This window comes from Pogoniulus pusillus, chromosome 13 (genome assembly GCF_015220805.1).
Source record: "Pogoniulus pusillus isolate bPogPus1 chromosome 13, bPogPus1.pri, whole genome shotgun sequence".
Taxonomy (NCBI): Eukaryota; Metazoa; Chordata; class Aves; order Piciformes; family Lybiidae; genus Pogoniulus; species Pogoniulus pusillus.
In genome coordinates this window covers 24,096,291-24,123,150 of record NC_087276.1, presented here as the reverse complement: position 1 = coordinate 24,123,150, position 26,860 = coordinate 24,096,291, and the positions used below count along the sequence as shown (strand labels likewise).

General features: G+C 53.8%; 3 protein-coding genes across 3 annotated transcripts in view; 1 reads left to right on the top strand and 2 right to left on the bottom strand.

Moving 5' to 3' along the window:
* Positions 1-13,024: 13,024 nt before the first annotated feature.
* Positions 13,025-18,126, top strand: MED9 (mediator complex subunit 9). The gene is made up of 2 exons (XM_064153569.1): positions 13,025-13,172; positions 16,342-18,126. Exons 1-2 carry the CDS (start codon positions 13,030-13,032, stop codon positions 16,556-16,558), a joined length of 360 nt encoding a protein of 119 aa, XP_064009639.1. The 5' UTR covers positions 13,025-13,029; the 3' UTR covers positions 16,559-18,126.
* Positions 18,127-19,016: 890 nt separating this feature from the next.
* RASD1 (ras related dexamethasone induced 1) lies at positions 19,017-21,069 on the bottom strand. Its single transcript, XM_064153568.1, has 2 exons — positions 20,661-21,069; positions 19,017-20,378 (listed from the first exon to the last, which is right to left on the bottom strand). The coding sequence occupies exons 1-2, from the start codon at positions 20,944-20,946 to the stop codon at positions 19,828-19,830; spliced, it is 837 nt and encodes a 278-aa protein (XP_064009638.1). The 5' UTR covers positions 20,947-21,069; the 3' UTR covers positions 19,017-19,827.
* Positions 21,070-23,177: 2,108 nt separating this feature from the next.
* The window catches only part of PEMT (phosphatidylethanolamine N-methyltransferase), an 86,376-nt gene continuing 82,693 nt past the window's right edge, over positions 23,178-26,860 (bottom strand). Inside the window, exon 6 of the mRNA XM_064153566.1 lies at positions 23,178-23,618. Within this exon, the coding sequence (XP_064009636.1) occupies positions 23,600-23,618 (19 nt within the window). The 3' untranslated portion in view covers positions 23,178-23,599. The remainder of the gene's footprint in view (positions 23,619-26,860) is intronic.

Here is a 26,860-nt window from a genome sequence, read left to right as displayed (position 1 = left end):
TTCCCCCCCTGCAATGGCCCTAAGCATGGCCTTGCTACAAGCAACAGCCATCCCCTGCCCTGCTGTCCCCTGCTGTCTCCCTGCATCATGGTTTGGGGTCACTGGCCAGGGGCTGCTGATTTTAGGGGTGAGACGAGGTGGAGGCACCCACATTCCTCATCCACTGGTTTTCTACTCCAGTGCCCTGCCACAGCAAGCGAAGCAGTCACGTTTGGCACCGAGCAGCAGCAGCACAAACTCTCTGACCTCCCGGGGGCTCTCCAGGCATGCGAACCGTGGCGAGAGCCAGTGGGGTTTCCAGCTGGAGGCTGTCCCTTTGCCAGGGCCACTCGTCCCCGCTGCTGGCCCTCGGGGAGCACCCTCGGCTAGCCTGGCTGCAGGACAGGACAGAGAAAGCTTTGGGCTCTGCCGCCGAAGGACAAAGCGGGAACAGAGCAAGGGTGCGGCGAGGCCGCTCGGCGCCTTCGGGGTGTCAGCGTGGAGTCCCCCCCCGAGGCAGCCGGGATGCTGTAACATCCCAGGAACAGCCTGAAGGTCCTGTTCCAGCTCCCAAACTGAAAACAAAAGTGCGTCTTGTTCCCATCCTGTTTTTAAAGCCAGAAAGGTCGGGGCTGCGAGAGCCCTGCCAGGCTGCGCGGCACTGCCAGCTCCTGCCACCCCCTGCCCCCTGCGCATGCGGGACCTACTTGTGCCACCGCTGCTGCCTGGCCTGCAGCTCCTCGCTGGCACTGCCAGGCTGGTGAGAGCAGAGGCGTTCCCAAAAGCCCAGGTTTTGAAAATCACAGAATCATGGAATGGTTTGTGTTGGAAGAGACCCTTGAAGTTCATCTAGGCCAGCTCCCTGCAGCCAGCAGGGACATCCGCAACTAGAGCAGGTTGCTCACAGCCCCCAACAGCCTGGCTTGGAGTGGTTCTTGGGATGGGGGTTCTATCATCTCCTCGGGACACCTGGGCCAGTGTCCAACCACCTTCACTGACAAAAATTTCTTCCATTCAGTCTAAATCTCTCTTTTAGTTTAAACCCTCACCCCTTGTCCTATCACAATAGGTCCTGCTAAAAACATTGTCCCCATCCTCCTCTCACCATCTGTCCTCTATCCTTTCTGAAGGATGTGATGTAGTAATGGGCCTGGTAGAGTAAGATAATGCTTGGACTTGATCTTGAAGGTCTTTTCCAACCATAGTGATTCTGTGATTCTTGCAACCAAGGTCATGCTCTTGCTCCTGCTCCCTGCACTGGATGAGGAGAGGGAAGGGAAGATATATGGGAATGCTGCATCCAGAGGGAACACACCACACACTTCCCACACCACAGCTCAAAGTCTCCAAAGCCCTGCTACAAAACACCATCAGCTCCCAAGGTCTGTCTTACCACCATGAAGACATTTCCTAATGCACCCCCAAATCCCCCAAGCCCTTAGAAAGCTTCGTTCTCATTAGACAGAGGGTTGGTGCTGCTGGCAGTGGGCAGCCCTCCTTCAAAGGGTGTCTACAGCAAGAGCAGCAGCATGGCCTTTGCCATCACCATGTCAGCCTCTGAATTATCCCACTCACCCTCCTGCTCAGTGCTTGCATGTGCTGTGCCTGCTCACCAGTGATTATTAGCAGAGAGGATGATTAGGCATAGGGCTGGGAGCTCCAGAGGCTCAGGATTGCCATTGTCGCTTAGAAATCAATCACACTCATACACTCAAGCTGAGTTTCCTCCAGACCACCTCGAAGAGACTGCAGGGTTTTTTTTCATAGAGGAGGAAGAAGGTGAATGTTGGTCCTGTTCCAGCCTTGAGCCCTGGGTGGCTGCTGCCAGAGAAGAAGGCTCTATTTTGCTCATGGACCTAGACTAGTCTCCATGGCCAAGCCCTGGGAGGAAAATCCTGCTCTGCAGCTCTGAGGAGGAGGCAGGGCTGTCAGAAATGGAGAAGTCTGGGAGGTTGTTGTGGAGGAGCATCAAAATTTGCTTACCTCCTTGCTATCTGGCAGCTGACAGGAGGTGCAGGACCCTGGAAAGAGGTTGTGGAGAGATGGAGATCAATCTATTCAAGCAATAAACAAGTGTCTGGACAAGAAGAAATGGCCTCAAGTTGGGCCAAGGGAAGTTTAGGTTGGATATTAGGAAGAATTTCTTCACTGCACAAGTCACCAGGCATTGGAAGGTGGTGGAGCCCCCATCCCTGGAGGTACTTGGAGTTGTGTAGATGAGGTGCTTAGGGATGTGGTTTAGTGAGAGACTTATCAGTGTTAGGCTAATGATTGGACTTGATGGTCTTAAAGGTCTTTTCCAATCTAGGCAATTCTGTGATTCTGTGACCTCTGGGCTGAGCAGACAAAGCTGTTTGCACACCAAGATGTAATTATTATTAGGGGTAGCTGCCCTGCTCAACCCTGCAGTAAGCAGAGCACCCTAGGGAAACCTGTGCCTGTTGTGCAGGGAACAGCATACCCAACAGCCTCGACTGTCCCCCTGAGCACGCTGTGTCCCCAAGGCAGCTTTGGCATTCTTGCTGGCTCAAGCTGACGGGGTACTGACATTCATTTTGACCTTTCAAATCACAAGGATGTTCTGTCCTTCCCAGCCAAGTACAGCCTGGATGCCCCGTGGGTGGTTGATACTGTATATACAGTGGCTGCAAATAGGGAGCCGGCATGAGAGAAGCTTTTGTGCACAGGGGTGCAACAGTGCTGGGATGAGAGCTAGGAAATGGTGCCAGCACCTGGATTTCTTCCTGGCATACCCAAGTGGATGCAGCACATCAAGGGAGAAATGCCAGCAGTAGATTTGGTGGGGAGGAAGAAGCGATCCTGCAAAAGCAGGAGCTGCAGCCCAGCCCTCAAGCAGCCACCCCCTCACCACCAGCTCCGCAGGCTGCTCCCAGCTCCGGAGGCTGCTCCCAGCTTCCTGTGTTTCCCATCCTCCAGCTAATTACTCCTTTTGCTTTGAGAGAATATGAAGAACTGCAATTAGGAGACAACATGCAAAATCAGCCACAAGGGCCCAGCTGGCTCCTGAGGATACTGCTTTCCCTTCTGGCCACCCTAAAATCTGCCCTGGGCAGCCACAAGGCTGTGTCAGTACAAAACCTCCCCGAGCCCCAAAGCCTGAAGTTGATATGAAATGCAGGACGTTGCAGTTCCCAAAGGTGTAACATTCAGTGACAGAACAAGCTCACGGTGCTCAGCATCCTCCTTGAGCATCCCTGTGCCCTGGCATTTACCTAGGGATGGCAACCCTGGCACGGAGCTGTACCAAGAGTGGGACGCAGATTGCATGGGGCTGAGAGGACTCACTCCCATCACCTCTTCCCCTCACAGCCACCGAGAGCTGGGCAGGCCCCTGGATAGGGCTGCCTCCATCCTGTTCTCTTCAGTTTTGGCAGAGTGCTCCCAACAAGCAAGCTTTGCCATGGGGCTGGCTCCATCCAAGGCTGTCACGGCCCAGACATGGCCACCCCATAGCCCTGTGGCGCCAGGGAGGCTGATGGCTTCGTGCTCTCAGCCCAGATGTGCCTCTTATCTCTCCCCTCTCTTGCCCTGATACATTCTTCCCTCTCTCTTCTTTCCCAGCCAGCTTGTAGGACTCTTATCTCAAGCCCTGAATCACCCTTTTTCAAGGCATGCTCAGCAGCATCCTCTTGAAACCCATTTCCAGGGGCTGTGCATAGCATTAGCAGCATAAGTGACAATTTGGCAGCAAAACCCTTTTGCCTTACAACTTTTTGCCACATTGATGTCTCCAAAACCCTTCCAGCAGCCATGGCAAGGTATGGCAAAGGCAAGCTGGCCACAGTCACAGGGCATAGGCAGCAGAGCATGGACCCCCACTACCTCCTCACCGCTGGGCTGTGACCATGCAAACTCTAGAGTAGGGGAGGGAAAAGGGAAAAGCAGTGGCTGAAACCTTCTGCAAGCCCAAGTTGCTCAGAGGGTTAATTTGAGGGCTGCTGCTCCAAGAACTGCATTGGCATTTGAGAGCTGGCTGCAGCCTCATCACTTGTGGAGAATAAATGAAAAGCAAGGGAGGTGCAGAGCTCAAGGTTGGGCTGGGAGGTGTGGGATAGGATGGATGAGACAGGCAGCGTTTGCTGATGCTGCCTCAAAACTGCATGTTTGTGAGCACAAGAGGCACTGAGAGCTGACAGACAGGATGGGATGCAATAGATGGGATGGGATGGAAGGAAAAGGAAGGGGAGGGGATAGGAGGGGAGGGATGGCATCTTCTGATACTTCCCCAAAACGGAATGTTTGTGAGCATGAGCCAGAGCTAGGAGCTAAGGGATGCGACATGACAGATGGGATAGGATATGATGGATGAGATGGAACAGGATGAGACAGACAGGATGGATAGCTTCTGCTGCAGCTACCCCAAACCTGAATGTTCACGAGCAGGAGTGGAACAAGGATCCCACAGCTGGCTACTCAACACATCCTGAGGCAATGAGCAATTCTGAACAGCCATGGCAGGTGCTGGATGGGGTGTAGGGAGCAAAGCATTGCTCTCTCCGCTTGCTCAAATGCTCTCTCCTGCTGCCAAGTTAGCCTCATGCACCAGAGCAACCTCAGCCATAGCTGGCCTTGCCTGGCAGGTGGCAGGTTCTTGCAGAACGTTTGTTGGTGCCCAGGCAGGAGTCTCTGCCATGTGGCTAGTTTATCCACACTCTCAGTCAGGGAGGGAGAGGGTAACATTTGCTGTGATCCCAGCCCAGAACATGTCTCGCCATCATGAAGCAGGAGGCTGTAGCTAGCCCTACAGTCTGCACCAGCATCACCCAAAACAAGGGGCACCACCAGACCGAAGGCAATGTGGTGTGTTGGAGGGCGTGCACAGCTTGTTACAGCAAGGCCTGACCCTGCACTGTGGAGGTAATTCCTTGGTTTCTAAGGGCAGGAGGTTGCTACCTGCTCATCTGCCAGCTCCCCTCCCCTGCAACTGTCCCGTTTACAATCCTGTTAGCTAGCTTAAAACACTACAACACTTAGCAAAGAGGATAAAAGAGGCACAATAAAAGACAGCCCACATCCTCCAGAGCTTGTGCACCACACTGTATGTGTGAAGGAGTGGTTCAAACCACAGTCTTCACCAGGCTGTAGCCCACCAGCCCCACAAGTTCTTGCACATCCACATGGACATGAGTGTGCTGAAGTTCTTCCCAGAGAGAGTGACTGGCATTGGAATGGGCTGCCCCGGGAGGCGGTGGAGGCACCGTCCCTGGAGGTGTTCAAGCAAAGCCTGGATGAGGCACTTAGTGCCATGGTCTAGTTGACTGGACAGGGCTGGATGGTAGGTTGGATGATCTTGGAGGTCTCTTCCAATCTAGTTGATTCTATGATTCTATGATTCCATGACATAGACATGCATGCTTGTGTGCCTCCATGTGTGTGTATCTTCATCTCTCTACATCCCACAGGGATAACATTGAGTCCAGATGGGAGAATCCCCTTTGGAAACAGAGCCTCCCATTTCTTCAACACACTGAAAACCCCATATTTGCATACCCTCATCTTCAGCTTGCCTTTTGGGAACAGTCCCTGACTCATGCTTTGTCCCAGGTCACACTTGCACACTGCAACTGCTGTCAGCGGGGGCTTGGCCTGGGGGATTTGCTTCAAGTGGCTGGATCCAGCCTGGTTCAGTCTTTCCCGGCTCAGAGGAGCTGCTTTCCACCCTTGAAATAGCAACCCAGATGATGCTCTCGGCAGCTGGGGATGATGATGCGAAATGCTCATTATCCAGCAGGAACAATTAGACTTATGGCAATTATCTCAGCAGCTGCTGAGCGATGCCGGAACGGGCCGGCCGGTGGCCAGCTCCTGGTGCCATTCCCGGGTGGGATGCAGTGCTCAGCCTTGCCAGGAGCTGCCGTTGCTGCAGAGGAAGAGCAAAATGCAGCAGGAGCATCCGAAGAGCCTGGAGCATCTCCAGCCCTCTGCATCCCATAGGAACAATGGTGTGTCTGGGTGGCAGAAGCCCCTTTGGACACACAGCTCACAGTGTTCTGTCAGCACACCAAAAATCCCACAGGCACAACCTGGTTCTGTGCAGGAGTGAGAGCAAGGCTGGGCAGGTGTTTATCTGAGAGCCACTGTGCCTCTCTAATGGCATCTGTGTGCGTTCAGCTGGATGATGAAAAAGGCTGAGCAGGCTGGCTTTAGCTGTTGTGATGAACAGAATGGCTTTGCATGATGTTCTGCTATCTCTTTGCTAGCTGCCATCACGGCACAAGCCAGGCTGGGCTCAGCTTAGTCCACAAGGTAGAAATGGGCAAAAGCTGGGTCCAGGCTGGATCAAGCCATGACAGTCACCAAGCCAGGCAGTGGTGACACAGCTGAGCTGGGCTTTAAGACATATTCCTTTGGAGGAAAATGTGAACCTCAGGCTGAGAAATGTCCGTGAAGTAAAGGCACAAAGGGCAACTTCACTCTTCCCTCAAGTCAGAACAGTAAGGAAGGGTTTTCTTTCCCCCTTGACTTTGGTTGATTTTGGTGCTGCTAGAATGAAGCAAGCTCTACTGACAGCTTCTCAGAGCCAAAATCCCAAACCAATCACAGCTCCTTCTTGGATAAATCAGAGTGTGGCTGGGATGGCAGGAAAGCTTTTGGGCATGCAGCTGTGCACCTGACCACCAGCCGATGCCCAAGCAGTGGGCAGGAGGGAGGAAATGGAGCTGAAGAGATGTGGGGAGCCTGTTCTGGGAAACTGCAGGCTAGCTTCCATTGAAAACTTTATCTGAGGCACGAATGCCACCACATCCTGGCCTTGTTTGTGCTGCAAGAGCCAGCAAAGTTCCTAGGGAAGTTTGGCTACCTGGTCAGCAAGATCTCTCCGATACGCTTTGTTTATTGGCGGCTAAACATTAAACCCTTGGCAAACAGGGCTCCTTAGGGCCGGGACACCTGACCATGACAAGCTGCCAGCCCCAAAGACAGCTGAGAGCTGACAGTGTGGTCAAGGAGGGGGGCAAGCTGCTCCAGGCATTGGGTCAGCAGCACCCTAGGGAGCCCAGGGAGGGTCACCAAAACTCTGACCTTGTGGCTGTGGCTCTGCAGAAATGCACCTTTCCTGGTCAGGAGATGGATTAACTGGATTCTTGCTGGAGCTGGATGAAGATCTCTCTCTGCCAGTGCCTTGATTTGCAAGAGAGAATCATAGAATCAACGAGGTTGGAAGAGAGCTCCAAGATCATCCAGTCCAACCTATCCCCCAGCCCTAACCAGTCAACCAGACCATGGCACTAAGTGCCCCATCGAGTCTTTTTTTGAAGACCTCCAGGGACGGTGACTCCACCACCTCCCTGGGCAGCCCATTCCAATGGGAAATCAAGAGATGTGTCTCCACAATGCCAACACTGCCCCAGAAACCTGTTGCTCTGGTGTTTAAAACCAATTTCTTCAAGGATATGTGATTCATTTTGTAAAGCCCTTGGAAAAATTGGCTGGTTTCAGAAATTAGACCAATTACAGCAAAATAGTGTTTGTGGCTGGAGCAAAAGACAGGCTGGAATCTTTACCTGGTGCCTTTTCAGTGGTAACAGAGCAAAGCCCAACAAAGTCTCTTTCCTCTCCCCCTGCATTAACTAACCAAAGAGTCACAGTTTGAAGTGCTCCAACATCTGCTACTGCCTTTTCCTGACCCAGCCAAACAAACAGAACATGACCCACACTAGCAGAGTGAGAACCACAACAAGGAAGGGAGCAGGGATATCAGCAGCATCCTCAGTGGAGCCCCATTAGCAAATCTCTGCTATCTGTGGCCAGATAAATCTATCCCAACAAGTCTGGCCTGTGAACAATGAGCTGTGTGTGAAACCTGCACTGGGTCAGTGTGCAGGGCAGCACTGGACTGACACCCAGGAGCACAAGGATGTGTGGGCACAGGAACATGCACCAGGATGGGGATGCACACAGAGGGATGCAGGAGCATAGAGGTGCATGTCAGGATGCACAAGCTCAGGGATGCACACACACAGAGGATGCACACAGGGATACATGAGCACAGGAATGTGCACATGGAGTGATGCAGGAGCATAGGCGTGCATGTCAGGATGCACAAGCTCAGGAATGCATACACATACAGGGATGCACACAGGGATACATGAGCACAGGAATGTGCACACAGAGGGATGCAGGAGCACAGGGATGCATGTCAGGGTGCACAAGCTGAGGGACACACACACAGAGGGATACACAAGAACAGGAATGCACACACACAGAGGGATGCAGGAGCATAGGGGTGCAAGTCAGGATGCACAGGCTCAGGGATGCACATGCACAGAGGGATGCATGTGCCTGTATGTGCTGTCTCTCCTGCTCCATCACCCTCCTCAGGTGCAGGGTGTGCATCCAGGAGGTGAGGGAAGAACTCCTCTCCCGTGCTGGGCACTGGGCACTGGTGAAGGCTCCTGCAGCATTGCTTCAAGGCCGTGATTGCACAGGGAGAGGGCAAACCCCGCTGCCTCGTGTGTTTAGCAGCACGTGTTTTGTGGCTAACTCACTGTTTGTAAATAATGGCAGGGAGGGTGCTGAGTCACCACAAGGCGGCTGAGAGCCAGCAGGCATCCAGGACTAGGTTTGCCCAGTGTTAACAAGGGCACTTCCCTCTGCAGGAGTAGATTTCCTCAGGGACACCCCAAATTAACACTCCAAGCTCCTGCCTTACGACTTTCACCCCTTTGTACTGGGTGGAAATGGGCTGGGAGCACTCAATTCTAGCTCTGGGATAACCCAGCAAGACCCTGCAGGGGACTGGTGGTTCCCAGGACCTGCCACCCCAGGATGCCCCATGGACACAGCACTGCCCAGTGCAGACAGTGAGATTTGGAGCTGCTTGTGCCCACAGATGAGGCAGGCTGGGGGCTGTGGCCGACCCAGCTGTGTGTTTTCCTGGATCCATGCTTCTGCGTAGCTGACCTTGCGCAAGAAGCCCTACGTGCTCTCCTTGCCCACACACTGGCTTGTGTGTCTCCCCCGGGATGGCATGCAGCCTGGGCCAGCCTCTGTGTTTGCCCAGTGGTGGGGTGGCATTGGTGAACATCACAGAAGCACTGGACACTCCCTGTGCCCTTGAATCATCCCCATTCTCCCTCAGAGGCTTGGTGCACGGAAGCAGTGGCCTTCATGGCTGGGTCAATGTCCTGTAGCTACGACATCCAACCCACAGCCACAGGCAGCTTGGCTAAACTTCTGTGCCACCTCCTGCCCTGTGTGATGAGGCACCCACCCTCCCCGAGGATGGCATCTTCTGAGGCTGTGGGACAAAGGCCCTCATCCCCACAGTAGCACCAGGACTGGGCACAGCCGAGTTTGCCCAGCACCTCTGCCAAAGTGTGCTCCAGGCAGCACTGGGGTGCTCTGGATGTGGCTGATGCTGCATACTGACATGAGCTGGATCTTGAACCCCAACAGTACTTGTCACACCAAGCAGCTCTGGGAGCTTGTGATGGTGGAAGGCTGGATGTTTGTAGCCAGCCAGACCTCCAAGGCCTAAATCTCTTTGACTAAAAGATGGCTTCAAAAGATGAAGCTCCACTTATGACCCCCTGATTCCCATCAGCATCCCCCAAGCCTGGGACACTGGGGTCCTGGAACAGTCCCAAGACTCAAGACAGGGCAGAGCTCAAGACCATAATCCCATCTGGTCAAAATTCGGGGGATCTTGGCCAGGAATCTGAGCAGTTGCAGGATCACAGCCATGAACAAAGCAAAAGGTCCAACATTTCTGTGCTGCTGATCGCAGCCAAGGGCTGGAATTGTAACTTCTCAATCTTATCAGCTGATCCCAGGTGGCCACAACCCTGACAACACCTTCCCAACTTAGCAATACAGACTTATCCCACCAGAGCAGCTTAGCAAGGCTTAAAATAGAATCAGGTTGACAATGCAGGGCAGGAGCAGGAGGAAAAGATAAAAGTTCAGCCTAGTGATAGCCACACAGTAAAAAAATGATAAGAGAGCTGGTGGCAACAGCACAACAAGCTCCAGATGGTCCTGCAGCAAGAAGCACAGCCCAGTGAACTGCCAGCTAATCAGTATGAAAACAGTAAGTTATTGTAAGGAAATGGTGAAAGGCAGAGAGTCACCTGGTGCTGAATTAAATAACCGGTGCTAAATCTCTCTGAAGTTACCTTTGCAAGCAGAGGAGAGGTGCAATTAGTACAGAAATGACAGGAAATTAAGACTAACATTGGTATCATAAAGGGAACAGGCAACAGCAGAAGAGGCTCTGGGTAGGGATTATTTGATCAGCTGGGGTTTAGGATAATGGGTTGACCAAACATTGGGGTGAGCAATCAGTGTATGTGATGGCTTTAAGATGTGGAGATCAGATGGTCTGAAGGCATTGGCACATTTCAGGCACTGGCTGTTCAGCAAAGACTCCACAATGAAATGCAAGGAGCAGGTCGATCATTTGCACTTCAGGTTTATTACCAAATCCAGGGGGAAATCATTCTTCCATTCAACGCTAAGCATCTTTGTTCAGGCTGTAGCTGCCTCACTAGGAGCTTCACAGGCTGCTCATTCAAACTCTTCAGCTGAGGAGCTGACAGTAGGTGAAAAATTCCAGGTGGCAAATTGGGAAGAACTGCAGACCACCAGCTCCAAATGAGAACAGCAGCTGGGCAGACACAGCCCTTCTGTCCAAGATGGAGAGCCTGGCAGGACTGCAAAGGGATGTGGATAGAGGATTCTATGCTGTTGATTATATTTATTAGGTACTACATGGATAGAATCCAGGTCATCAGTCACCCTAGGGGTACAAAAGTCTCACAGCTTGGAGCTCCCCAAGGGCAGGTGAAGATTAGGGCACACCAGCACTGCTCCATGCTTGGGGTCAACCCTTGTCTGCACGCCCCAAAGGATGTCTTATCTTGCCTGCCAGATTGTCAGCTAGGTCTCACCTCTCCCTGTGGTCCTCACCAGGGACATGGACTCACTGTCACAGTATAGGTCCTACTGTGCCCCTTGTGTAGGCTGATGCTCAAATGGTGACTATGACCAATTCACCAACATCTTCAGTGATGGAGTAGCCTGTCAAACCACAACACCACTGCAAAATATCCTTGTGCTCCCCTGGATTTACCCTGAGACCTGACAAGCCCCAAAGGACAGAGATGAGGGAGCTGAAGGAGCCCACCAAAAAGAGAAGGCAAGAAGCAGGGATAGAAAAAGGGATGGAGAGACAGGGATAGAGAAAAGGAAGAGGAGAGGCAGGCACAGGGAGGAATGGCAGCCAGATAAAGCTGTGTGTTCCAGCTGCTGTGGAACCACATGAGCCAAACTGGGGACTGAAAGGCACAAAGAAATGCTGATTGACAGTGCTTTAGGTACGGCTGAATGGTATCTGCATGCTGGCACCTGCTCCAACGACTGCCTGACTCACCCACCAGAGGCAGGCGCCCAGCAGCCTAGCAATTATCCGCCCTCCTCCTTAAAGTCCAGGGGAGAGTTAAACCCAGCACAGTACAGAGGGAAGTGTCCCCCACGGAGCTTGAATCAAGCCTTGCTTTAGAAATAGCCCATGAAAAATGACAGAAATGAACCTCTTGGCTCAGTCCCACACAGAGGACGCAGCATCCTGTACCTCCTGCTTGGCTCAGTCAAAGACCATAAACACCACCAGCCTTGCCACAGGGATCTGCTCAGTAGGACCTGGGCTCCCCTGGGCTCCTTCCCACATTCCAGCATCAGCACCCAAGCTGAGATGTATTCCTGACGGTAGGAACAAAGTAAGCAATTGCATCTGCTATATTTAGAGCAAAGAGTCAACACTCTACGTGTTTAAATGGCTACCAACACTCTCGTTTGGGACATAAATAGCCTCTCTATGCTTCTCAAAAGAAATTGGTTTAAAGAAGAAAATTGCCTTCCCAGCCACCCTCAGCCTGTGACTGCCGAGCAGGGTGGGGCAGGGGGGAGCTGTTCCTAGTGAAAAATTACATCAGGCCTTTTCTCTACGCCAGCTCAGGGAGCAAAGCACACGGCTGTGGCTGCTGCGAGTGCTGTGATCGTTTGTGCTGTGAAGGAGACCGAGGGCGTACAGATGCAGAGGGGCATCGCCCTCTCCCTCCCAGCCTCCACCACACACCGTCCGTCTCCAGCCACCTCTTGCCCCCACAGGTCAGTCCTGTCGCAGCCTCTTTTCTTCTGCCTCTCTCGGCTTCACAGCGGTCACAGCCCTGACCCTAGAGTTCTGTTTCTCTTCCTCCAGATTCCTCCAGTTCCCAGACCTCCAGGCTCTCAGCCAAGGCTCCAGCTTGCTTGCCTCCAGTGCTGTCGGCTGTGCTTCATCTCTCCGACAGCAAGCCTGGCCTCACCCAAGCATCTGTCTTTAAGGCCTTACAAAGACCCTGCCTCTGACACTCAGCTGCCTCCCACACACTGCCTACAGTGCAGAGAGTCAAACTGAGGACAACTGAAGAAAACCCACATGGTGGAATGCTGGGACCTAAGCGGCAGTGGCGCCCTGTGTGGTTATTTGCACCAAAACAGACCATTTCTCCCCCCACGATCTGGCTTGGGAGGGAGGGATGCAGGCTTGTGACACCGAGGGACAGGGAGGTACCACCGGCCCTGCGCGGGATGGCTCCTGGCCTCCTTCTCCTTGCCCTGCCCTCCAGGAGCAGGCCCCCAGGCTCTGCCAGCCGCCCGGAGCCCAGTGCAGGGCAGTGCTTAGCAGGGTGGGCAGCGCTTAGCAGGGTGGGCAGTGCTTAGCAGGGTGGGCAGTGCTTAGCAGGGTGGGCAGCGCTCCGAGGGCGCAGGGATTGCTGAGGGGTGGCAGGGGCAGAGCCCAGACTCAGGCCAAGTCCCAGTCCCTGGCACGGCTCGGGCCCAGGCCAAGCACCCCAACCTCACCTCAGAGCCAGCCCTAGCCCAGGCTGAGGCCCCACTCAGGCCTGGGCTCAGGAGAAAGCCCAGGCCGGAGCGGCAGCAGGCCCCGGCCGAGGCCCCGGCGCTGGGGGCGGTGCGGCACGGCCGAGCTCCGCCCCGTCCCGTTCCGTCACTGCGCGGCGCCGCCGCCGCCGCCGGCCGGGCTCCGCCATGGCATCGGCCGCCGCCGCCCGCGCCGCCGAGGAGCCGCCGCCGCCCGAGCCGTCCGCCGAGCAGAAGCCGCTGCTGCTGCCGCCGCCGCCCCCGCAGGAGGAGTTCTCCTTCCTGCCGCTCGTCCACGACATCATCAAATGGTAACGGCGGCCACGGCCACCGGCAGCACTGCGGGGCTACCGGGCCTCCCCTTCGGCATCGCAGGAGTCTGCCCTGCGCTGGGCCCGGCCACCTCCTCCCTGCCCCGGCCACCGTCTCCCGAATGCTGCTGTCTGGCCCCCAGCGTCCTCGGAGTGCCCTGGGTGGGGAGCAGGGCTGTGGTTCCCACCCTCAGCATCATCACGGTGCCTTGGACAGGGAGCAGGGCAATGGGATCCCCCCTAATGATGTTCTCCATCCCCCAGCATCCCTGGAGTGCCCTGGATGGGCAGTAGGACATAGGAATTCTCCTAACTGTGCTTTCCACCTGCCGGCATGCTCAGAGTGCCCCGGCAAGGTAGCAGTGCTTCTGGCCATGCTCTCCAGCATCTCAGCATTTCCTTTGCCCTCTCTGATGTGAGTCACACCTGTACCTGGGTGGCGTTTGGGTCACCCGAGCAGCGCGGGTGCTCCTGTGGCCCAGGTACACTGCCCCAGTGTTAACACTCAGAGGCAGGGGCATTGTACTTGCATGGGTTATTGCTCTGGAGAACTCTGCTCTGTGGCTCATAAAAGCCTCAGAAGGTACAGGCAGTTCTGGGGCAGGAAGGCAACCCACCTCTGGGGAGCTGTAAAAAGAAGCATGGCTTCTGTAGTGGCATGAGTTAAACTGTTCTTTTCCCAGTTCAAGATAAGTACTGTGGAGGTAAAAGGTGCTTGTACAGAGATCCTGAGACTTGTGATTTCTGTCCCAGGATGTCCATGGTCTGACGTTCCAGCAGGGGCATGGCTCTGCCATGAAAATCCATCCAGGCCAGTTCCTTCTGTCACCCGAGCACGCTACAGAGTGAGGCACAGAACATGGGAATCATGAATTCCCTTGTTATTAGCTGTGGGCTTGGTTGCCCTTTCCCTGTGTGCATACTTAGTTGCTGGGGCTGGTTTGTGTCCTGCTTCTGTTCCACTTGCATTGTGTGTGTCTGGAAGGTGAGAGCTTTCCCCTTACTGGCTCTGCAACCTGAGCCATGGCAGGGACCAACTGAATACCCCTCACACACGGTTATAGAAACACAACAGGTGGGAGAACCCAGACCCTCTGACTTCCCTCTCAGTTATGTTGAGAGTGGGCAGTTGTCCCCCAGCCTCTATTTTTCCCTACCTGGCCAGACCTCAGAAGCAAGGCTAAGCCTGTTGCGAGGTGCATGCATGTACATAACCAAAGTGGGTAGTAGCCATGGGCTGAGACATCCCAGATTTCTCTGTGCCACCAAGCAGGTGATGGTGTCCTGCAGGTGACAGTCCCTAGGTTATCTTGTGCCCTGTCCCACTGAGCCACCCACTCCTGGCTCCCTCAGCTTGGCACATGGCGTATCCTGGCTGACTCGAGCAGCCTTGCATACACTGAGCAGTGCTGCAGACGGGTAGGACCGTGGAGGTAAGCGGTGGGACGTGTCACCTCCTGGCCCCGACAGATGGCAAACGTATTACCCCTTAACGCTGCCGCTCCTCACGGAGCCCAGCCCTGCTGCTTTGACACTGACTCAGCCCTGAAGACACATCTCCAAGGTGACTCTGCTCAGGAGCGGGGATGTGTGGCGTAGATTTGCTTGCATCCAAGGACACGTGCTCTTTCCTCTTGTTTGGGTTCAGAGACAGTTTCCCCAAGCAGGGCTAGCTGATGTTTTCAACCTTGGACAGTCCAACAGCAGCGCCACCGAGGTCCCAGCACATGGCTTCACTAAGTGGGGAGTGTGCTGGTGAAGAACACTGTGCCTTAAGGCAGGTCTTAGGTGCACTTCATCAGCACAGGCTGTGGCTGGACACTGTGTTGAACCCTGTGTGCAGGCAGCTGCAGCCTCTTCCCACACCTCATCTCTGCCTGTCCCTGTCCCTAAAAGAGGGAGTCATCTCATTGACTTCACACAGAAAGAAACCCAGCTGTGTAACCCCCAAACCTGAAGTAGTTGTTCCCATGGATCAACCAGGCAGACAGGCTGTTATGTGGAGAAGGGAACAAGACTTGGGTAGACACAGAGCAGGGAGAATGACCCTGTCAGCTACCGTAGGGTGGTTTAAAGGCAGCATCCCCCAATCCTTCCCCAGAGGTGCTGTGGGGTTGCGTGTGTGCCTGTGTTTTTCCACTGATGACCTGACCGTGAGTGACTGCATAATGGGGATACATTAGAGCAGCAGCTGCAGTTTTCTTTAGAAGGGAGTAATGAATATTTTGTTCCAACAGGCTTTTGAAAGCAGTGGCCACCATCTGGTTAAAAGTTTTACTCTCAGCCGTGTCACGATTCCCCAAAGTTCTAATTGAGCACCTCTCTGTCCTGGTCATGCCAAGCAGGTTTATTTTTAGGTCTGGCTATTGAACGAGCTCCCACTTTTCAAAGCCCATTCGAATCCTGCTCTTGTTAGTAACAGGGACCCTGGAACCAGGGACTCGGATTTGCTTGGAATGGTTACAACTCCTCGCTGGTGCTAACAAAGCTGCAGCAGATACTAACGAGGGCTTGAGGGCAGACAGTGTCTCAGGCAGCACTGGGTCCTTGAAAAGCAGAGAGCTGACTGCAGGACCAGTTGTGCTGTTCTTGGAAAAATAAGCTGCCACTTCTCTTTTATTAGGTTTGTTTCCCCAGAGAGTCATTTTAAAGCTCTGAAGTGCCGGTTTCTCTGCCATTGGATGCTCTCTGATACTTTGGGGAGCAGTTTCTGTTTTCCACTGTCAAGCTGTTTGACTGCATTGATTTTTTTTTGTATTACAGCAGCAACAGGTCACGCGTGAGACTGAAATCTTTTTTTCCGGGTGCCTACACACACAGATATGTAACCTTCCCTTCCCTAAAGAGAGATATGGGAGTTGAAACAGAGGGAGGATTTAGCTGCTGCCACAATAATGTTTCAAAGCTGCAGACCAGCTCCTGAGGTAACTGGATTGTGCATCGGAGATGAGCAGGAAAACAGTCTGCCCCAGAGGCTACCCAGTCCGTATATCTACCTGTGCCCAAGTTATCAGGATAGGTGGATGAGATGTGTGTAGTTAGATACTGAGAGCAAAAGTTCCCCTCTGAATTCCAGTTTAAGCTCTGGTTGCATTGGAAGTGTTGGTTGCCCAAGCACATTTTTCACTTTCCAATAAGAGAACCCAACAATCTTATCTTCCCTCTACAGCATGGACAAGGACAGCCAAGACGTTCACCAGGTGCTGAATGAGCTCAAGAACAAGTTTCAGGAGATGAGGAAGCTGATCAGCTCCATGCCCGGCATTGGCGTGAGCCCAGAGCAGCAGCAGCAGCAGCTTCAGAGCCTGCGGGAGCAGGTGCGGACCAAAAACGAACTGCTGCAGAAGTACAAGAGCCTCTGCATGTTTGAAATCCCCAAGGAGTAGGAAGGGCACAGCTCTGCCCTCCGGCTCCGAGATACCTCCTCTCCTGAATGAACAGGAGCAAAAAGTGGCAGGAGTTTACTTCTCTTTCTTTTATGCTGTGTTTGGTGGTGTTGCTCTGAAGTGGTGTCTGGGGGATCTCAGGTGTGAGGCTGAACCAGAACACTGTGTGCTTCATGTGTGGTGATCACAGCAGGACCTTGACTTTGATCTGCTGTAGGACTGCACAGTTCTAGAGGCATCTCTCCTGTTTTCTCTTGGGAGGGAGTGAGGATTGTTTTCTACATTCAAGCAAGCAGGAGATGTTATGTTCTCTCCTCAGTGAGGGTCAGGGTACCTGCTAGTTAACTTCAGCAGGAAAAAGGAGACATTTTCTGCATTCTTTTTTACTTAAAATTGCCCAAAACTCCAAAGGGAACACAAGAGGGAAGCGTGAACTGTTAGACCCTGCTCCCGCAAAGGATCTCTGGGGCACTTTCTAGCCTGCTGTGTTGAAAGAGGAAGAATTGCTTTCAATTGCTTTGTGTTTCCCTTTCTTTCTTTTTAAGCAAGTGATGGTTGTGTAGGAGATGAGCAAAGATTCAGAAATTCCAAACTGCCCCTCTTGTGTGGTCACTGAGTGAATGTGGCCTGAGCAGGGGCAGGACTTTGGGACTTTGGCAGTACAGAGGACATGTGTGGCCTGGGTCCAGCTTCTTTGTCTTGACATCACTCTATTTGGAAGCAGAATGACGTGGGAGAGCAAAGCAGGGACCACCAGGAGTGGATTTGGGTGATAAATTTTACTGGTTGAGTGCAGCTTGTAGGTAGCACATTTGGTATCTTGCTCTTAAAGCAAAGGAAGGGCAAGCAGACCAAAACGAAGGACAGAAATGACCAGAGCTTTTAGTCATTCCACGTGACAGAAGTCAGGCTCAACAGGACGGAGCAGTTCCACATCCAAAGTGCTCCAGGGATTTCCCACAAACACAAGCCTTTGAGTAGCTTGAACATTTGCCAGCAGAAGATGGAAAGCTCTTGAATGTCACATTCAGACAGATCCTAGAGCTCTCTGCCCTCTGTCCTGCTGTTAGCTCTTACAGTGGCAGACGACAGTCTGGAAAGCAGTCCCACATCTTGCTCACTAACAAAGATGTGGCAGGACCTTGAGTCTCATGGTTCTCTGAGTCGTGCTGAAAGATGGTAGGGGTCAGCAGTGAAAGAGGTGAGAAAACAGCTCATGAAATAGAGTGTCTGGTGAGAACCACCTGAGGGTGGGTAGCACTCATGCTTTTGAAAGAAGAGAAGTGAGATCTGTTTGGGTGAGGCTTTCCTTTCCTAAACCAAAAGGCAAATAACTGTTTGTTGGGAGCTGGGATGATTGTGACTCACCTGTAGCCTGGAGATTTCTCTGTCCCCGCTGGAACACTTCAGCAGCACTTTCTTTGGGAAGGTGCCAGTGTGTAAATTCTGGGTAAAGCAGAACACCAATGTAAACACAGCACAATGTACACTTATTTTATTGCTGAAATTACCTTGCTGCCAACCATTGCCTATCCCAGCTCAATAAATTCTTCTGTCTCATGCCTGGATGATGGTTGTTACCCTTTCTTTTTTCCTTTCTGCCAGTCCCTGTGAAATCAGGACACATAAGGAGCTGGAAGGAACAACGTGTTTCCAAAGAAATGCCTGGCACTTAGCACAGGAACAACTTAACTTTGTTAACTTGAATCCAAGTTTCAAACGAAACTGCAGAGGTTTGGTTCACAGCCTCAGCCACGCAGGCTTCAAGAGATTTATTTTTTTCCATTGGTATGTAATAAATGTAGATTTGTTCTGTGGCTCACGGAGGTGGGGCAAGGAAAGGGGGCTGCAAATGAAGTGAAACAGAAGCTGGAGCCGGGGAGAGCTGTTCTTTGGAGAGCTTTTTTCACTTCTAGTTACTGTTACTGCGAGGAAGAGATTAAAAAGCATCAGATGCAAAGGTGACCTTTCGAGAAAGTATTTCTTTACTCGCATTGCAAAATAAAAACAGTATCTTGGACAGGGCACAGATGAATCACTCTCTGTTGACATCATTAAACTGGGTTTAGTTAATCTGGAAGAAGCATGAAACATAATCAGCTCCTTATAACAGAGTGATGTCAGATGGCTGGGTCTTTGCGGTGAGTGATATGCCAATGCCCGGCGTGTCGCAGGGCTGGCAGCGTCGTCACTCGGCATTGGTGACATGAGGAAAGAATCCTGGCTCAGTGACCCGTTTGAGTAACTGACTGCCTGGCCCCTCCTTACCCCGTGTGGCAAGAAAGTGGCGAGAAAGTGACTGCTTGCAGCGTCGGAAACCTTTGCACTGGGAGTCGGGGAGGATGGGGTAATAAAGGGATTGAGTCGAGAGGCCGTTCGTAGGACTTGGGAGCAGGGCTCAGGTCTGAGTTTAAGAGGATTTGGTTTTGCTGAGGAAGCAAAGGCAAACCCACAGGTCTCATTTTAAAAAGATGATTTTTTTTTATTATTATTATTATCATTTTGTAGAAAAAATAAAACATCAAGTTTCACCCACAGTAGAAACACTTGGAGATTCTGTTTTGTTCATGTCAACGACAAACAAATACCTACATAAAGTGCCTATTGTTGTCTTATTTAAAAAACTCTCCCCTCTCCCTCCCCTTCCTCCCCCCTCCCCCCCCAAATCTTGCAAATCAGACAAGACAAATGTAAACAAGAGTTAAGGTTTTTTTGGTCCATCGGGGCTGTAACTCGGCAATGTCTTTGCAACAGCTTAGGAGTGTCTTCTGCACGTGCTTTGCAGACACAGACGAACACAGGACACAGCGCCAGAGTCCGTGCACAGCTTCTCAAGTGAAAAAAAAAACCCAACACAACCAAAACAACAGAAAAACCAAACCCAAAGCCCCAAGCAGGCGCTGGCAGGCCTCTGCCCTCCCTCCTGAAGGCAGTGCCCGAGGCTAGGTGGTTTGAGAGGGGAAGAACCACCAAGGTCCTCACCCTCTACACTCATCCTCCCATCATCCTGCCCAGTAGCTCACTCTTTCCCTGTCTCTCTGCCCAGAGGAGGCTGGTCCCAGTGGCACCCACCTCCTGCCCTCCAAAGCCTCCCTCTTGCTCCCAAAATTCCACCCTAGGGGAGGGAGGTGATGAAAGAAATCCCTTGGGAGGAGGGAGGCTGGGGAAGAGGCAACCCTCCCTTTCTGCCTGCCCAAAGTCGATTTGGAAATGAGCATCTTTCCCCCCTCCCTTCTTTCTGTCCTTCCTTCCTGGTGAGCAGGGGGCTTCTAGCTGATCACGCAGCGGTCCTTGTCCTTGCTGTGCCCACCACCGATGGCTTTCTCCCGGATGTACATGAGGTCACTGTGGACGCTGGGGCGCCGGGCGAAGGGGGCCACGATGCCGTACGCCTCCTCACTGCCGCCCCGGCCCCCCTCCTTCAGCAGCTTTTTGCCTTTCAGCGCCTTCTTGTGCAGGATGTCGCAGTACTGGACCGAGACCTTGCGGTGCAGGTCGGGGCTCATCTCGCTGGGCAGCTTGGCCATGGCGAAGAGCGCCTGGAACATCTGGTCCAAGCTGCTGTTCTTCTTGGCTGAGATCTCAAAGTAGGCGCATTTTTTGGGGTCCCCTCCCACCAGCTGCTCGATCTCCCGGGGCTGCACCTCCCGGTAAAAGTCTCGGTCTCCCTTGTTGCCACAGATGACCAGGGGCACCTCTATGTTCTCCTTGGTTTTGTTCTTCAGGCATGACTTGGTCTCCAGGATTTGTTGCTTCAGGCGCTGCACCTCCTCAAAGGAGTCTCGATTGTCCAGGCTGAAAACGAGGATGAACACGTCTCCTGGGGACAAAGCGGGACCGTGAGATGGCTGCAGGGACAGCAACACACCAAGACCCACTGCCTAGCCATATAGAGACTTAGGGAGGGCAGGACCGGGCAGCACCTGAGTCCTACATCCTCCTGTCCACCAAATGCCAGGAGCAAAGTTGCCCATTGCATGTACGTACAAAATCCCACCTCCCTTCTCCTGAGACCTGAGAAACGTGCCCCATCTGGGCGAGAACACCTGAAATCTGTCAAGAGAAACCTCCCCCCTCCTCCTGGCACTCCAGAACCAAGTACCTGTGAGGATGGAGAGACGGCGCATAGCTGGGAAGGGGTGGTTGCCCGAGGTGTCCAGGATGTCGAGCTGGTAGACCTCCCCGCGGATGCTGTAGAACTTGCGGTGGAAGTCCTCGATGGTAGGTGTGTACTGCTCCTCGAAGCGGCCGGTGAGGAAGCGTGAGACGATGGCCGTCTTGCCCACCTTGGAGGAGCCCAGGATGACCATGCGGTAGCAGTTCTTGGCGGGGATGCTCAGCTCGGCCTCACTGGGACACATCTTCTTGATCATCGCTGCCAGTTTCATTGAAGCCGGAGAAGGGGCAGCTTGTGCCCACAGGATGGAGAAGGAGGATGAGGATGAGGAAGGCGATGCCAGCCCGGCTCTCAGCCCCTCTCCCCTCTCAGGAAAGGCCGGTGTGAGCTCTGCACGGCCGCCGCCGCGTTATATGCAGACGGCAGCGACCGCCCCTCGGCGCGTCACGACCCGGGGCTGAGTCAGTGCCCGCTCCCCGTCGCCGCCCCGGACGGGGTCTGGGTGCTGCACAACACAGCGCCGTTCGCAACCAAGGCTGGGCTTCTGCTCCGTTTGCAGCCCGGTTTGTACTCCCGGCGCTCGGCAGCCTAGTCCCCTTGGCAGCTCGGTTTGTGCTCCCCATGACTGCACAGCCTAGCCCCGTTCTCACTCCCGGTGCTTCACAGCCCTGTGCCTTTCGCAGCGCAGTTCGCACTCCCGGTTCATGGCAGCTTAGTCCCGCTCGCAGCGCGGTACGGGCACCCAGCAGTCCCGTTCGCAGCCCGGTACTGCACAGACCCGTCCCACTTGCACTTTGTCTCTCACTCTCGATGCTTGGCAGCCCAGTCCCGATCGCAGCCCGGTCCGGACTGTTCGCTGCCCGGTTTGTACTCCCGATGCCGGCCAACCTGGTCCCGTTCGCAGCCCAGTTCTCACTTCCTAGGCTTGGCAGGCTAGTCCGTTTCGCAGCCCGGTTCGGGCCCCAAGTCCCGTTCGCTGCCTAGTTTGGACTCGCAGTGCTGCGCAGCCTGGCCCCGTTGGCAGCCGCGCCGGGCTCTTGATTTCTTTTACAACTCGACCCCTTAACTTAGCCCGAGAACTCGGTGTTTCGTACGTGCCCCGCTCGCAGCCCGGCGCGGGCTCCCGGTGCTGCACAGCCCAGCCCCGTTCGCAGCTCCATGAGGGCTTCCGGTGCCTTGCAGCCCGGTTCGGGGCTCCCGGAAACCTTCTACCGGCAGCGCTGCCCCGGCAGCAGAGACGCCGGGCGGGAGGTCCCGGGGGGCTCCTGGGCCTGGAGCGAGTGGTACCGAAAAGGGGTCCCCAGATCCGGGGCGGCGGGTACCAGCGCAGGGAGTACCGGGGGGGACCCGGACTCGGGGTACGGAGCGCGGTGCCGCTGCAGCACCGACTCCTCCCGCTAGTGGGCAGCGCGGGCAGGGCCGGGCCGGGCCCCGCTGTGCAGCCCCGGACAGGACTGGGGAAGCCTGTCCTGGGGACATGCGGTGGAACAGAGTCCTGCCGCCCCGCTGGCGCCGGGGGAGACCGCCCGGAGCGGGAGGAGGATGAAGGAATGCAGGTGCAGAGCAGGCAGCAGCTCCTGCGATGGGCGAGGGATGTGGTGCTGCTTCCTACCAGGGGTCTGATCTTGCTGGGGGCTGGGTATCCCTGGAGGTGGTCTGGGCAGACTGCCAGCCCCGGACACAGCAGGGCTGCAGCCCTGGCATTCTGCTGAGCACCCGGGCCATGATCCTAGGGGATATAGGAGAGCTGCTGTAAGGTTTCTGGGCCGTTAGTGGTGGAGAAACACGTCCCAAGGAAAGCCAAGAGGGGTCTCTGGGCCATTAGTGATGCAGAGACATGGTCCAAGGAAAGCCAAGAGGGGTCTCTGGGCCATCAGTGACGGAGAGACATGGTCCAAGAGGGGTCTCTGGGCCATCAATGATGGAGAGACATGGTCCAAGGAAGGCCAGGAGGGGTCTCTGGGCCATCAGTGATGGAGAGACGTGGTCCAAGGGAAGCCAAGCTCCTCTTTTATGACAAAGTTTGAATCAAGACCTTGAGAAGACTTACTAGAATAATAAAAAATAGTAAAAAGTAATGCTTAAATAAGGTTCAAGCTAGGAGAAGGCTCATCTACAAGACCAAGAGGGACCTCAGGGACAGCAGGAACACAAACATTCATGGAGCATGATGCCTTTCATCAGCACTGCTCAGGAAATGGATGCTGCTGAGCTTTTCATCTCCCCTGAGTGTGGTCTCATTCTCAATTTAAGCACAGTTTGAAGGTTTACAGAGGACCTGCGATTGTCTGTGAGGTGGGAAGGAGCAGAAGATTCAACAGCCTCTTTGCAGCACCGTGTCTGACTGCAGGGAACCATCCTGCCCAGAAGCAGAGGCAGAAGGATGCTTTGGGCAGAGAAAGTGGGACAGTTTCACATGTTTATTGATCTGTGTGTGAGGCGGTGAAGGAGTTTAATAGCTGATTACAAAGCACAAATGTAGCATCTCAAAATAACAGAAAGATCATTTTATTGAAGCAGTTGGTGGGAAACGATGGGGGAAAGTGTTGTCTGGGGGTCAGACAAATCAAATGTCTTGATTGGTGTATGTTGTTAACAGCAAAAGTATTAATAGTGCTGGGAACAGGTAAAAATAGCCTGCTTGAGGCTTCCTCTTAGCTTAACAGTCTTCAGAAGTGGAAAATCCATTTGCTTCCCTTAAAAGGCTCTTTGTAGACAGCAGAGGAAGAGCACACCATGAAGTAGATGTGCCACCAGACCCCATGGGCTCAGCTCAGAGGTGCAGGGTGTGACAAAAACCACCCTGCCAGGACTCCTTGGGAGCAAGGATAGGGATCCCATGTGGGTGGAGGAGAGCTGGTGGCTGCAGGAGCTCATAGGGAGAGGATGTGGGTGCTGCCAGTGCTATTCCACTGCCCAGCTCCTCACAGAGTCACGCAGAGCCTGAGAAGAGAAACATTATGAGGCATTAGGCTGAGTCCCCCAAGATCATCTAGAAACTCATCTCCTGGTGAAAGCGGAGCACATTTGCTGGGAGCTGGCTGCTGTGACTGATGATAAAAGATCCACCTCGCTGCAAGGCAAAGCCTTCCCACGGTTATGACTGTTCAGAATCACCACCTCTTTCTGACCTGGCTACAAATAGCCCAAGTCTGAAGCGGGGGCAGGTAAAATATCATTTCCCCCATGGCTGCAGTCCCGCCAGCGCAGAGCTCGACCCTGCCATTTGTGGGGTGTTTTGCTACTCAGCTGGTTTTGGGGAGGATTCAGGCTTTTTGCTCGCTCATGCAGCTGCTTGGTACAGCAGGAGTTGCAGGCAGGCTGCTGAGCACAAACCCCAGCCACTGCAGACACCTTTAATGGAATCGAACATCTTCAGCACAGGTCAATCCCCAGTTTCTTGTTATTTCTGTCCTCATTGCACCCTCCTGGGTTTACCAGCTCTGTGCCAACGAACAGAACCTGCCCAGCAGCCATGAGCAAGTGGCAGAGGGAAGGAAATTCCACGAAAGTCAGACAAACATCCCGGTGACAGAACACGAGGCTCCCCAGGGTCTGGCTTGGACGAACTGTGCAGGCAGCAAAATAGAGCTTGCAGCAGCAGCACCAGCCTCTGCAGAATGTAGGAAGCAAAATGTACCCGGAGGCAGGAGCGTGCATCAGGCTGCCCGAGCCAGGGGCAGGCGAGCAGGAGGATACTTGGAAAGGAGCAATTACATCAGAACATGACTTTGATTTCGGAGCGTGCTGCAGAGCTGGGAAGCGTGGCCGCTCCGGGGTCGAGCCAGGTCGCAGTTCCCAGCTGGGGCCTATGGGTCCAAGTGGTGAAAAAGCCACAACTGGAAAAGCCATTTTGTGACTTTCCTATCTCGGCACATGCAGACCCCATGGCCTTTCCTGGGCCTTGGAGGGGAGCAGATCCAACACAAGCTCATTATTGTTGCTGTTAAGATGCTTCACGCCCAAGGCCTTGTGCCCTGTGCAGCAGCACATGGCCCTCCCTGGCTCTGGGCAGGGGCTTCGTGAGTGTGCACACAGAGCCAAACTCATTCCCCAGCCCAGCTTTCCTGGCTCCCCAGTTCCCACTTTTCTCCCCCAGGACAGGGACCTGTGCTTCAGGCACAGACCCTCTCCCTGTCTGGTGTACTGCACCCTGGCATGCTGCTCGTCACCCTCCTCACAAATAACCAGCGTGGGCTGTGTGCTTCCCAATGCTGCTAGTGAGCATCGGGGGCTTGTGGGACTCCACATCCTATCCCTGCTGCTCTCCTGGGATGGGAGAAGGAGTGAAGGGTCAGAGGAAGAGGAGAACAGCTGCGTAAGGAAGGGAGGTTTAGCTATAGCTCTTGCTTGTTGCCCTGGGGAAAAGCATCTGATTAAATCAAGATGCAGCATCCAAGGCTGCTATTCATTCCCTATATTATTAGCTTGTCTCGTTTTACTAAAGCTCCTTTAAGGCTTTTCAACAGCAGCATGTAATTCACAACTTACAGTTTTCCCCGGATGAGATAAGATGCAGAAGTGGGCTGCTGCCACTGGGGACCAGGGAGGGGTGGGTTTATTTGTTTCCTTCCCCCACCCCTTACTTCTTTAGTAGCACTTTTCACGTCTCTTGACTCCTTATAGCGCTTGGGATTTGATTAACAGAGGATCTGAAAGCCTGAGACGTGTCTCAAATCCCCAGTTCCTTGAGTCATCCAGACAAGGAATGATGAGAGCTCCCTTGGAGATGCCATTCGTGTGCCTGGGAGCAGGATTGTGCCATGCTGTGGCCTCCACACTTTCTGCACTCACTCCCCTCCTCTCACCTTTGGTGTGTGTTTGCCACGACAAACCCACCAAACGCCCACGGCAGGAGCTGACCAGCCTCAGACAACCAAGGACATGGTGAGAGATGAGGTTTGGTGGCACCACTCCACAGGGGCTTGGCTTTGCTTGCCAGCCATGCAAGTGCCCCACTCTCCCAAGATGGGAACATCAGTGTGCTGGGGTGGCATTAATGCACAACAGAATCACAGACCGGTTTGGGTTGGAAGGAACAATTACAGCTCATCCAGTCCAACCTCCCTGCAGTCAGCAGGGACATCTGCAACTAGAACTGGTTGTTCAGAGTCCCAAACAACCTCACCTGGAAAGGTTCCTGGGATGGGGCATCTACCACCTCTCTGGGCAACCTGGGCCAGGGTCTCACCACCTTCAGTGTAAAAAAACTTCTTCCTTCTCTCTAGTCTGAATATCCTTCTTCAATTTCAAACCATCACTTCTTGCCCTGTCCCAACAAGCCCTGCTAAAATATCTGTCTCCAGTTTTCTGGTTGAAAGGCCACCAGAAGATCTCCCTGGAGCCTTCTCTTCTCTAGGCTGAACATCCCAAACTCTCCTAGCCTGGCTTCACAGCAGAAGGCTTCCAGCCCTTCCATTACTGCTGTGGCCTCCTCTGGCTCCACTCCAATAGTCTCTCCATGTCTATCCTGTGCTGAGGACTTCAAAGTTGGCCACATGGTCAATAACCATGTGGCACAATTGGGTCAAGAGCTCCATACAAAGCCAAACTGGGAGTCCCCAAGCTGGAGGACCCCTGGGAATGCCCTGCTCCCAGTTCCATACCAACTTATGCCATCCTCTCACCCACGGTTCACTCAGACTGAGCAGCATCCTACCAGCATCTGACGAGGACAAAGATTTTTGAATGTCCTGGGCATGTCCCCAGGCTCCAGCACCTTCTGCTCTGTTCCAAAGAGCAGCAGCTTCCCTGGGATTAGAGAGAAATGTCACCTGTAACCTGAGACGGGCAGTGACTGGGCTTGGAATATAGGGCATGAGGGGAGAGGGAGGCTTGGTGACCCCAGCCGCTGCAGATTTCAGGAGGGTTCCCATGGAAATAGCCACGGCTGCCAGGGTTATAGGACAGAAAGAAAAAGCTCAGGAGGAGGCAGGGAGCCAGGCAGTAGCAGGCTGGAGCTGGCAGAAGGATGCTCAGCTGGTGCTGAGTGCTCAGAGCCTAGAGGTGTTTCATGTCTAGGTCCCATATCTGACCCCACTGCTTTGGCTGTGCAGTCTGGAGGGCTTGAGGCTGTGACTGGAGGTGTTTGGCTGTTGAGCTGGGCAAGGGCTGAGCCTCGCTCAGTGCTAATACCCGAATGGAGGAGTCTTGAGGCTTTCACAGATGCTCGGCGCCGGTGCAGC

Bases quoted from the DNA above. Each gene is read 5' to 3' on its own strand.
- RASD1 (XM_064153568.1), bottom strand. From the start codon at position 20,946: ATGAAACTGGCAGCGATGATCAAGAAGATGTGTCCCAGTGAGGCCGAG. The intron at 20,379-20,660 runs GTACTTGGTTCT...CTTTGTCCCCAG, and splicing joins CCGTCTCTCCATCCTCACAG to GAGACGTGTTCATCCTCGTT.
- MED9 (XM_064153569.1), top strand. From the start codon at position 13,030: ATGGCATCGGCCGCCGCCGCCCGCGCCGCCGAGGAGCCGCCGCCGCCC. The intron at 13,173-16,341 runs GTAACGGCGGCC...TTCCCTCTACAG, and splicing joins GTCCACGACATCATCAAATG to CATGGACAAGGACAGCCAAG.